Source organism: Bombina bombina, chromosome 1, assembly GCF_027579735.1.
Source record: "Bombina bombina isolate aBomBom1 chromosome 1, aBomBom1.pri, whole genome shotgun sequence".
NCBI classification, from domain to species: domain Eukaryota; kingdom Metazoa; phylum Chordata; class Amphibia; order Anura; family Bombinatoridae; genus Bombina; species Bombina bombina.
The window spans coordinates 655,269,974-655,282,762 of record NC_069499.1 but is presented as its reverse complement, the minus strand read 5'-3'; the positions used below and the strand labels follow the sequence as shown (position 1 = coordinate 655,282,762).

The 12,789-nt window shown below is 34.3% G+C and overlaps 1 protein-coding gene across 1 annotated transcript in view; it reads right to left on the bottom strand.

Annotated features, from left to right (window-relative positions):
- SH2D1A (SH2 domain containing 1A) overlaps positions 1–10,999 on the bottom strand; it is a 146,496-nt gene extending 135,497 nt beyond the window's left edge. The window contains exon 1 of the mRNA XM_053691470.1: positions 10,858–10,999. Coding sequence (XP_053547445.1) covers positions 10,858–10,994 — 137 coding nt within the window. The 5' untranslated portion in view covers positions 10,995–10,999. The remainder of the gene's footprint in view (positions 1–10,857) is intronic.
- Between the last annotated feature and the right edge of the window lie 1,790 nt (positions 11,000–12,789).

Below are 12,789 nucleotides of genomic sequence, written 5' to 3'. Positions count from 1 at the left end.
CGGCGGCATCTTCAATCTTCTTTCTTCGCTCCGCCGCCGCGGAGCATCCATCCCGGACGACTACTGAACTACGAATGAGGTACCTTTAAATGACGTCATCCAAGATGGCGTCCGCCGAATTCCGATTGGCTGATAGGATTCTATCAGCCAATCGGAATTAAGTTAGAAAAATCTGATTGGCTGATTGAATCAGCCAATCAGATTCAAGTTCAATCCGATTGGCTGATCCAATCAGCCAATCAGATTGAGCTTGCATTCTATTGGCTGTTCCGATCATTTTTATATAGGTGGCGGCGGTGTAAGGGGTCAGATTAGGGGATAGATAAGGTAGATGACAGCGGTGTAAGGGGTTCTAATTAGGGGATAGATAAGGTAGATGGCGGCGGTTTTAGGGGCTCACAGTAGGGGGTTAGTTTATGTAGATGGCGGCGGGGTCCGGGAGCGGCGGTTTAGGGGTTAATAACTTTATTAGGGATTTCGGGGGGGGGCATCGCGGTTGACAGGTAGATAGACATTGAGCATGCGTTAGGTGTTAGGTTTATTTTAGAAGATCGCGGTTGACAGGGAGATAGGCATTGCGCATGCGTTAGGTGTTAGGTTTATTTTAGAAGATCGCGGTTGACAGGGAGATAGACATTGCGCATGCGTTAGGTGTTAGGTTTATTTTAGCAGCCAGTTTAGGGAGTTACGGGGCTCCAATAGTCAGCGTAAGGCTTCTTACGGCTGCTTTTTGTGGCGAGGTGAAAATGGAGTAAGTTTTCTCCATTTTCGCCACGTAAGTCCTTACGCTGCATATTGGATACCAAACTGCGCTGGTTTGGTATACCTGCCTATAGCCCAAAAAACTACGGGCGACGGCAGAAATATACGCGCGTAACTTTTAGGTTACACCTTATATGTGATACCAAACCCGCGCAAATATTGGCGTCGCCGGCTTTTGCGGGTGACGATTTTTATCGGATGGACCCCTAGGTACGCTGCGTACCTGTTAAATGTTTGATAAATTGGGAAAAGTGTCAAATAGAGATGAATGTGAATTTGAAACATCTGTAATGACGCAAGCATCGTTCTATGTTGGATTGAAATCGTATTTTACGTCACAAATTTCAACATTTGAAAATCTTGATGCTTTGTTAACTACGACGAATCAATCTCGCATCATATTAGATGCGGAATTCAATCGTACTATCTGTTGAAGCTTTGATAAATCGAGGCCTAAGAACTAATGAGGTACTCTAAATGAAAAACATATCCTTGCCCTTTCAAGGATATATAATATTCCTTCAGATAATATTTTTAGCACATAGCCCAAAATGTGTCAGTGCTGCAGTAGGAGTGTACACTTTGCAAATACAATGTTCTAACTTTGCTACTTACAGCACTCCACAGTGAGTGAATGTTGATTCACTAACTTTCACTCGCCACAGTTACATTTCCACTCGCCAATGTATTTATGTTTATATACTTTACAGTCGCTCCACTCAAAATGCCTGAAAACACTAAATATTGTTTTAATTCAATTTTATTATTTTATAATGTGTTTTACTGTGTATTTACTGTAAATATTTAACATTCCAATGTTCTTCACATAGGGGAAAATGTTCTATGTATTTTTAAATAAATATTTTTATAAATATATACTGTATATATATATATATATATATATATGTATATACTATATATATATATATATCTGTATATAGTTAATATATATATATATATATATATATATATGTGTGTGTTTGTATATTTTACAAAAAAATACATCAGATATATATAGAAATGGTGAAGGTGAAGAACACTGGAATGTAAAATATTCATAAGTACCTTCGGGTTAGCGCTTTAGGTTTAACTTCTTTCGGGTGAGCATGCAAGTGATAAGTGTTAGTTTTTTCCAGTTTGTGCTCGCCGTCTATGAGGAGAAGTTAGCAGGGTCACAATATCCGAAGTCCTAAAGTTAAATATTTACTTTTGATGGTTTTGTACGTGAGTGAAAGCGCTAAGTAGCTCACCACTTGTAATCTAGCTCATAATAAGTCAAATTGTTTTTAGAAGTTCATTCAGCATTGTAGGCATCTTATATTTCCTTACTAGTATTATATGAGATGTAAAAACTGTAAAATGAAAAGTGTAAGAAATGAGCACAAACAAGCAAAGAGATATTAGACTGTAAATACCAAAAACAATATTATTTGTCCCCAGGAAAATGCTTCCACATTTAGAAAAAATGCCTTATTATAAAGAAGTCGTTGAAGGCATAGGAAAGTCAAAATTAAACTTGAATTATTCAGATAGAGCAATTTTAAGACACTTTTAAATTCAATTCTATTTTCAAATGTGCGTTGTTCTCTTGCTTTCCCTTGTTGAAAATGAGTATGCACATATCCTACACTAGTGGGAGCTAGCTGCTGATTGGTGCCTGCACACACTTGTCTCTTGTGATTGGCTAAATCGATGTGTTTAGCTAACTGCCAGTAGTACAATGCTGTTCCTTCAGCGAAGGATAACAAGAGAATAAAGCAAATTTGACAATAGAAGTAAATTGGAAAGTTGTTTAAAATGATATGGTCTATTTATATAATGAAAGACATTTTGGGGTTTCCTGTCCCTTTAATACAAAGTTGCTTACAATGTATTTACAGTGTTGTGACCTTTCACATTTTAACAGGGAACATTATGGTTTTTCAGGGTTTGGAACAGTTTTAAGGCTAATTTTAATATTTTGTATTTGCTTACAATTAACCCAATTTTTTTCTTTTATGATTCAGATAGAGCATGCGATTTTAGTTAACTTTCCCATTTATTTCTAGTATCTAATTTGTTTAAATGTTATTGTTTCCTTTGTTGAAAAGTATACCTAGGTAGGCTCTAAAGCTGCTGATTGATTGCTGCACATATATGTCTCTTGCCATTTGCTTTAAACTAGCTCCCAGTAGTGCATTACTGCTCCTTCAACAAAGGGTACCAAGAGAATGAATCAAATTAGATAGAAATCTTTTGGAAAGTTGTTCAAAACTGTATTCTCTATCTGAATCATGTCCCTTTAACCCCTTAACCACAGCTGTCGTCCACATGCTCTCTTATCTGGCCTTGTTTATAGGGCAGGTATTGACCGTGCTATATCTATATGCCTCCCAAAGTAAGGCATGTATTACTAGTGCAGCTTCACTGCTGTTGGCAAAGCTGCATTAGTAAACTCCTTGACGACTGCACAACTTACAGGGTACATTGGTCATTAGGGGGTAAACCACAATTTGTTTTTTCTGTCATGAATGTAGACATCATGCATGTACAGCTTTACATTATATAATACCATGGTATTGTATTCCATTAAGCATAATGTAACTGTAAGATACAGTGTCTAGAAGCTAAACCGTGCCCCTGGACAGTAGGTGGGAACCTGTTTGTATATAATTACATCCTTGATACAAAGAACATAAATAAATAAAAAAAAGTGGAGCAAAAATTGAAGAACAAGATGCTCACTTGAAAGATAAATTGATGTCATAGTTTGTCAGTTTAGTAAAGGAATAATTTCTTTAATATTTTCTCTTTTCAGAATGTGAGTATATTCACTGCTCCATCTTATTTATTACAAAACAGTGTTTATCAAAATTGTAGCAGCTCAATTCGATAATGTAATAATTATTATGAATGTTTTATTAGTGTTCATATATTTCTTAAAAGACCAGTAAATACAGTAGATTTGCACAATAAACAAATGCATGATAAAAAGACAATGCAATAGCACTTAGTCTAAACTTCAAATGAGTGGTAGATTTTTTTCTGACAAATTTCAAAAGTTATATCTAATTCCACTCCACCTGCATCATGTGACAGCCATCAGCCAATCACAAATGCATATACGTATATTCTGTGAATTCTTGCACATGCTCAGTGGGAGCTGGTAACTCAAAAAGTGTAAATATAAAAAGACTGTGCACATTTTGTTAATAGAAGTATATTAGAAAGTTGTTAAAAAATTGCTGCTCTATCTGAATCATTAAATTTTAATTTTGACTTGAATGTCCCTTTAAATGATTCAACCTTCAATGGACTCGTGTTATTTTCTACTAATTTAGCTATTAATATTTGTTATTTTAGTTTATAATACATTAGTTATTATTTATATATTTTACCTGTTGGTGGATTTTACCTGCAATGAATTCCTCCTTTCATTTGTAGCTGTCTAAATGCATGAAAGCAATTGGCCTACATATGGCAGCTACATATGGCAGCTAGTGCATCGCGGCTCAATAAATAAAAATAAAATTTAATGGAGCACATGTAAAAAAATTACATACTCTATTTTATTTTACGACTATCAACCCTGCTCTACTATGTATTTAACCTCCGCAAAGGGGTTAAACACACAGTAGAAGTGCTTCTTGGGACCCTTCTGAGCGGAATCCAACGCTGATCCAATTAGCAGCACACATTTGAGTCATGACGATATGTCCCTTCAAAGGAACAGTAAACATGTTGTAATAACAACATTTTCTGCAGCCTTCCAATAGATTAACATATCAACAGACTCTGAACTATAATTGAAAACTTTAAGGTCTTGTTTTCTGCAGTTCTTTTTCAATGGTTAAACTTCACCCACTGCTTTCCTTGTTTGAATGAGGAAAGCTTAATTTTAGTCTAGAGACGACAGGGCTTGCCACTGTCAATATGTTTACAAAACCTGCATTGTTTGGCTTCTGCAAAACTGATACGATAACAAACTGCAAATAAAGGATAGATATGTAGCTTTAGGCTTCTAAAGCCTGCCCAACAACTTTCCAATTTACTTTTATCACCAATTTTGCTTTGTTTTCTTAGTTTTCTTAGTTGAAAGCTAAACCTAGGTAGGCTCATATGCTAATTCTTAGACCTTGAAGGCCGCCTCTAATCTGAATGCATATTGACATTTTTTCACCTCTAGAGGACGTTAGTTAATGTGTGTCATACAGATAACATTGAGCTAACGCACGTGAAGTTACCTAGGAGGGAGCACTGGTTGTCTAAAATGCAAGTCTGTCAAAAGAACTGAAATAAGGGGGCAGTTTGCAGAGGCTTAGATACAAGGTAATTACAGAGGTAAAACGTGTATTATTATAACTGTGTTGGTTATGCAAAACTGGGGAATGGGTAATAAAGGGATTATCTATCTTTTTAAAAGATAAGTTTTTGAAGAAAACATTGAAATGTCAGTTTTGATGAATTAAAGTGTCCTTGTTTTTAATAGGTTTATTAAAAAACGGACACTAATTCATCAAAATGGACCTTCACTTTAAACAACATATATTCTGGTGTTGTCCCTTTAAGTTACATGAAAAGGAGGCAAAATAAATAATGAATGTATAATTAAGCATTTATATTACAATCCCTAGGTGTTTACTATCTCTTTAAATCACAAATGTCATGTCATACATGCAGTATATACATAGATAATCAAAGATCTATTATGTATTTCCCCTAAAAATGTCCATATATTAATTATCTATTGTCTATTATTAAAGGGATATGAAACAGTCTGTTTTCTTGTTGTAATATAAAAGTACTAAGCAGTGACTTATCCTTAAAATATATCTTTGCAATTTGTATTATTCATAATTTTAAACAGATTTTACCTTTTATATATTTATTTTTGAAGCTTAATTTGTGCAGTGTCCATTGCTTCCTGTCAAAGCCCTACAAGGAGGCTGTGGTCTCCACATGAAGCTTATCTATCTGAAAGGGACATGAAACCCAACATTTTTCTTTCATGATTCAGATAGTGAATACAATTTAAACAGCTTTCCAATTTACTTCTATTATTTAATTTGCTTCTTTCTCTTGTTATCCTTTGCTAAAAGGTTTACCTAGGCAAGTTCAGGAGCAGCAGAGAGCCTAGGTTCTAGCTGCTGGTTGGTGCCTGCATATATATACCAATTGTTATTGGCTCACCCATGTGTTCAGTTAGAAGCCAGTAGTGAATTGCTGCTCTTTCAACAAAGCATACCAAGAGAATGAAACAAATTAGATAATAGAAGTAAATTAGAAAGTTGTTTCAAATTGTAATCTCTATCTGAATCACAAAAGAAAATGTTTGGGTTTCATGCCCCTTTAATGTAATAAAACTTCTACAGTAACACAAGCTGGTTTACTATTAAGTGAATAGTCAGATTTGCCCATGCACAGAACAGGCAGAATGCAAACTGAGTTGCCAACATGTGCTCATTTTGCCAGAAAACAAATCGGTTTCTTTGTATGGTTACTTTGATTTAGCATACTTGTTTTAACCAAAGGAGCATTGTTTAATATCCCTTTAAATATATCAAACTATTCATAATAATAATAAAAAAAAAAATTAATAAGAGGACACACCTACATTTTCTTTTGCTATTAATACATTTTAATGAATAAAGACTACATCTGCTCTCACTGCTTCTATAGAGGTTGAAGTGCATTCTGCAGGATTCCGAACCATGACCCTGCAACATTTTACACAGTGATTACTATATCAATGGAAAAGGTCATTTGTATGCGTCTCTTATTGACAGTAACAAAGGAGATAATATAAACATATGCATGCATGCTGCTTTTCAAGGGGTATGTCCCTGAACTCAAAACAATTCAAATTTTGATATTAAATTGATATATTTTTAAATGCTTTTAAAACATTTATTTTATATACAGATATATTACAATACATTCCTTTTAATGCTGATATATAATGTGTATAGATGGAAAAATATCTTAAAAGCCCTTTAAATGCATTCAGATAATTTGACTATTTATGTGTTATAAACCTTTAGCAAATGGTGCTATAAAGCAATTTGTTTATGCGATTATGAAATACAATTTTCCTACACAATAGGTGGATTATTCTGCAATTTATAGCATATTATACTATAATTAGCATTATTTTTTTTGTCAAATCAGACGCATTTGATACATTCTATATAAGAGCAGGGCTAGAATTTTTCAGTAGTCCCAGACCAGAAAGAAATGAAAGTGGACCGTTTTACATATATTATCATTCAGTTTCAAATTAGTAACTTTTTTCCTCTGACTTATGAACTATAGTGATATTTTTGCACATTTATTAAGACGACACAGAGCAGTGCACAGACCATGTTGTAACAGCATGTCCTTGCGCAGAGTTATATTAACATAGGACTAGGGTTGCACCGATACCTATACTAGTATCGGTATCGGTGCCGATACCAAGTATTTGCATGAGTACTTGTACTCGTGCAAATGCACCGATACTTAAACCGATACCTCCAATTCCTACCCATATGCCATCTTGTGGCATTTTTCAAACTGTATGTTCCCATTTCATTTTAAGCTGGAGTGGAGACTTAACTAAAAATTGTTCACTTCTGTTCTGCCAATACAAGTTGCTGTTATTTGTATTATTTTACGTCAGAGCAGTGCTTTAAAAGCTGCTACTTTACAGCTGGAAGCCTCTCATCTTGCACAATTATGCTCAAAATATACTGTACTCTGAGGAACACCCTTAGCCAGGGCTGGACTGGGAATAAAAAGCAGCCCTGGAAAAATATGAAGACCAGCCCTGTTTTCTGTTGAGTCAAAGGGGATTACTGGGATACTCCTTCCCCAATATTATTTTCAGAATTAAATTATACGACTTTGTATTAAGTACAAGTGTCAGATTTATCAGTTATATAGGCACCCTACAACCCAATTGCATCCAGTAATCGCCCCTTTAAATTGTAGCTTTCCAGTCCCAGCTGCTGCAGCTGTTATTTATTGTTATTATTTATATATGTTATTGTAATAATTTTATTTATAAACATTTTCTATGAACTTTGTGACAACAAGCACATAAAACTGTTTTATTATTTCAAAATGTCTTTTGAGATACAGTTCATAACTATAAAGAATCAATCTTAAATCATTAGTCTATATTGTGCTTGGTAAACTGTCATGACATTAAAAAAGTATCGGTAATTGGTATCGGTAAGTATTTGAAAAAAAGTATCGGTACTTGTACTCGGTCTTAAAAAAATGGTATCGGTGCAACCCTACATAGGACCATTACTACTGTCTTTACAGAAATGGAAAGAGGTTTAAACTGATTATTACTACATGCTTAGGATTAAGATGTGTAAAATCTACTAAAAAAATATAAAAAAACACACAAAATTAAAAAAAAAAAGATATCTTTATGTTACTACATATTTTACTTCTTTGCAAATTTCCCTACGTGGGGTTTCTTTACATTAATATTAAATTATATAATTTACTTCCAGACACAGCTGTAGCTAACGTACCATTAGGCTTGAGACTTGATGGTTGTTTAATGGGGTACTTAAAATGTAAACAAAAAAATAAACAGACTTAGATGACTTTCACAATTATCTGAGCAGGCGAAGTGCAGCAAAACAGCTATTACAACAAAATCCATCCACCACATGTGGGTTTTATGCACTCAGTTCTGATCATTGAGTTGAAAGCAATATTATATAGTTATAGATACAAACAGCTCTGCTATAGTTTTATTGAGACACATTTCTGAAACACAGACATGGGCTGTGGGCTGTTAGAAGAGGTGAATAAATTATTACTTTGTTTTGGTTATGAACTTAAACTTACTTTGTGCTTTCTATTAAAATAAATTGTTCCTGTGGTCTTAAAGGGACATTCCAGCCAAATTTGGAATCTACATGGATGCATTACAGTTTTAAACAGAAACATTTTTTTTAATATACATTTATTAGCAAAAATGCTTTTAATAAAAGTTATAGAGGTTTCAAAAGTGTATTTAAGTATGCACCGTGCACCAGCATTATAAACAAAGCACTTGCTCAGAGAGCCTACAGTGCATGTACCATCTGGTAATGACTCAATTTGTTAATTGCACACATGATACAAGCCCCCCTGACTATCTGAGTGGCTGCAGTACTTAAAATGCTGGAGCACTGAGAATATCTTGTTATGCTTCACATGCACATGCAGAGAAAAATGTTAGCACTAAAACAGTCATAACTTTTTCTAGAACCATTTTTGCTAATACATGTATATTGGAAATATGTTTCTTTTAAAAGATGTAATCCATCCATGTGAATTTAAACGTTGACTGGAATGTCCCTTTAAGGAGACACCAACAATAGTGTTGTTAATGAAATTAAGATAATCCCTTTATTTACCATTCCCCAGTTTTGCAAAACCAACAATGTTATATTAATCCAGTTTTTACTTCTATGATTACCTTGTATCTAAGCTTCTGCAGATTGCCCCCTTATCTCAGATAGTTTGACAACTACTGCTGACTCTTAAATAACTCCACTAGAATGAGCACAATGTGAGATAAGAGGTGGACTGCACTGTCTTGGAAATCAGCATATGAGCCTACCGAGTTTAGCCTTTAACAAAAAAATACCAAGAGAAAAAGCAAATTTTATGATAAAAGTAAATTGAAAATTATATAAACTATCTGAATCATGCAAGTTTAATTTAGACTTTCAAACATATGTGTTAAAAGGAAACTTTTGAGTGAAAAGTGTGCTTGTACCATGCTCACTAAGAGACCGGGGGGGGGGGGGGGGGACACACATTCTGCAAATTCAATACCTGGTTTCGAAAAGCATTTTGAAAACCTTAATTAGGTTTTTTTGTTTGTTTGTTTTTACCTAATTAGGAGCGTGGAACAAAAAACTATTTTTACACAAAAGCAATAGATGGTTAATGTCAATTAAGTGTAATTTAAAAGCCAAAGCAAACTCATTCAAATGTGTCTCTCTCCTCTCTCTGTCTCTTTCTTATATGATTATTATAATATGATTTATGTACATAATATATTTATACATGATCAAATATTTCTACAGGTTTTCTAATGTTACAATCAATTGCTCTTTTAATTGTCTCTAAACAGAAATGTGTCATGCACTGATTTCCTAATGTCAATGCATTTTTGTTCATAAATGTATTTGGATGTGTACTCTCAGAGTCCTGTTAAACTATAACGTCAGTCAGTCCTACTTTAAATAAAATAACAGGTAAATTGCTAGAAAATGCATTATCTAACCCTATACAGAACATAATGATTATTGTAAAAATGTCATTATGGCTTTAACACAAAGTGAGATTTTTAATTTTTGTAAAATATTTTTTATCATAATAGACTTTGAAAAACTAAAATGCACTACTACTGTATTCCAGACTGAGCAATAAAATACACAAAAGCATAGAAACAGATATAAAATAAACAATCATGTTCATAAACTATATGCCAGACCAAAAACAAACTTTCTGTTAAGTTTTTTCTTCTTGTTTCTTTTTAATTCAAAATCACTTTTTTTTATTACCTATGGCTCAAAAATCTATCTGCCATTTTAACGCCAAAGAAACATATAACAACAAAGACGACAATACGTATGATCACAGGCCTACCAATATTGTTTAAAAATGCATACACATTTGCTTTTTCATTTACAGTACTTAATACATAGATGTATATATACACATTTTTATTTTATTTACTACGTTTTCAAAAAATATTGTGAGATTTTCCACTGATTTGTAGCACACCCAGATTTGTCAGTGAACGTAAAATATGAGGACATGATATATTGACTGTTAAACAAACGTTAAACATTGTTTTATTTTACTTTTTTACTTAAGTTATAAATATCCCTAAGTAGCCGTAGCAAAGGATATAAGGTAAGGTAGCTTTTAAACATAGTGAATCCTAGGTTACAACATGGTAGCACCTGTTACATTATGGATATTAAAACTTTACACTGATTTCGTCAATATTTAAACCTCTAATATCATTTGTAAAATACATCTGCACATTATTCTCAAGGTAATCTTTAAATACATCATTATATCTAGCTTTTGTTCCAGCAGACTTATACTTACAGAACACATAGACAATACATGCCCGGTACTGTCTCACTGTCTCGCAGTAAATAACTCCCATCTCTTCCAGCATCACAGAGCAGCTTTTCCCCAGTTTCACGACTGATTTTTCCATGGTAAACTGGAATATTCTCCATTTTCTGCAAGAAAAGAAATAGGCCAATATGTAACACCAGCTAAGGATGTAACTTTGATTATAAACTCACTAGATCTTCAACTATGATAAATGCAAAACAGGATCTCACAGGTGGAGACATCTCAAAGTGATTTTCATACCCACCCCCTCACTGCATTCTTAGAACAAAAAGACAAAAGCACAAAAGTTACATCATCATTTAAAGATCCTTAAAGGGGCAGTCTACTTAAAAAAATGTTATTGTTGAAAAAAGATAGATAATACCTTTATTACCCATTCCCCAGTTTTGCATAACCAACACCTTTACCTTTATGAATACCTTGTATCTAAGCCTCTGCAGACTGCCCCCTTATATCAGTGCTTTTTTATACATTTGCATTTTAGCCAATTAGTGCTGGTTCCTGCATAACTCCACGGGATTGAGCACAATTTTATCTATATGGCACACCTGAACTAGCACTGTCTGGCTGTGGAAAGCTAATACAATGCACTGAGATAAGAGGCAGCCTGCAGGGGCTTAGAAACAGGCAGTGGTTTAGAGGTTATATAGTATATTAATATAACAATGTTGGTTGTCAAAAGCTGGGGAATGGGTAGTAAAGGTGTTATCTATGCTTTTTAAACAATAAAACAAACAAAAAAAAGACTGTCCCTTTAACAATATGTTACATTCCTGCCTAGGTACAGTAGTTCAACATAAGCTCATTTGACCTACAGTGTTTTAGTTGCTGTATTGAATGTTATTTAAAAACTGCACAGAATTTTAGTATTCTGTTCTAGATGAACTATTATAGAAGTCTATAAACTAAAAATGGGGGATATAAAATCTATAGATAGATCATAGTATCTGGCAAATCTCACAACACAAGAAGTATATGTCCGAGCTCACTGATTCCAAAATTAAAAGGACAAAACAGCCAAAATATAACCTGTTCTGTTTTATTGGATCAGTTTATTTTCTGATTCCTCAGAGCCCTGGTCTATGTGTTTAACAGTTGCTTAAATGTTTCATAGGTAGACAAATTTGTGCACCTGGTTGTTCTGCACACGCCCCAAAGAAACATAAATAATAATAATTAAGGACAATCAGCAAATCGGATGCTGCAGAGGATTCTTCTGTAGATGTTACCTGGCTGATCCACTGGGGGTTGAATAAAGCACATGGGGCAAGATTACATATGTGGCATATTTTTTTTTTACTGCTTAAAACCAACGTCGCCTGTAAGTTCACCTCACACATCGGGTGAATCAAATAACACGCGCCACCATATGATAAACTGCCGTAAGCTGGAAAAACTGGCGAGGTTCAGGTATGTGCGCAACTACACATTTCTAGCATCGCCAGTAAATTATGCCAGTATATCATATTGCACACGTAACTAAAAAATAAATAAAATGTTGAATTCACACATAAAAATCTAAACCAGAAAAAAAAATAAACCAACACGCCAAACACCATTCAATACCCCTAACCCGCCATCCCCCCACATCGCAAATCCTAAAAAAAATACATATTAACCCCTAAACCGCCATCCCCCCATATCGCAAATCCTAAATAAACATATAAACCCCTAAACTGCCATCCCCCACATCGCAAATACTAAGTAAATATATTAACCCCTAAACCGCAAACCCCCCACAACGCAAACTTTTCTTCAAAGTCAAATCAGCCAATAGGATGTAAGCAGCTCTCATCCTATTGGTTGATTTGATTTTTTCAGCCAATAGGAATGCAAGGGTACCCCCATATAAAAGAGGTAACTTGCATTCAATCTTCAGTGTGTGGATAGAGACCG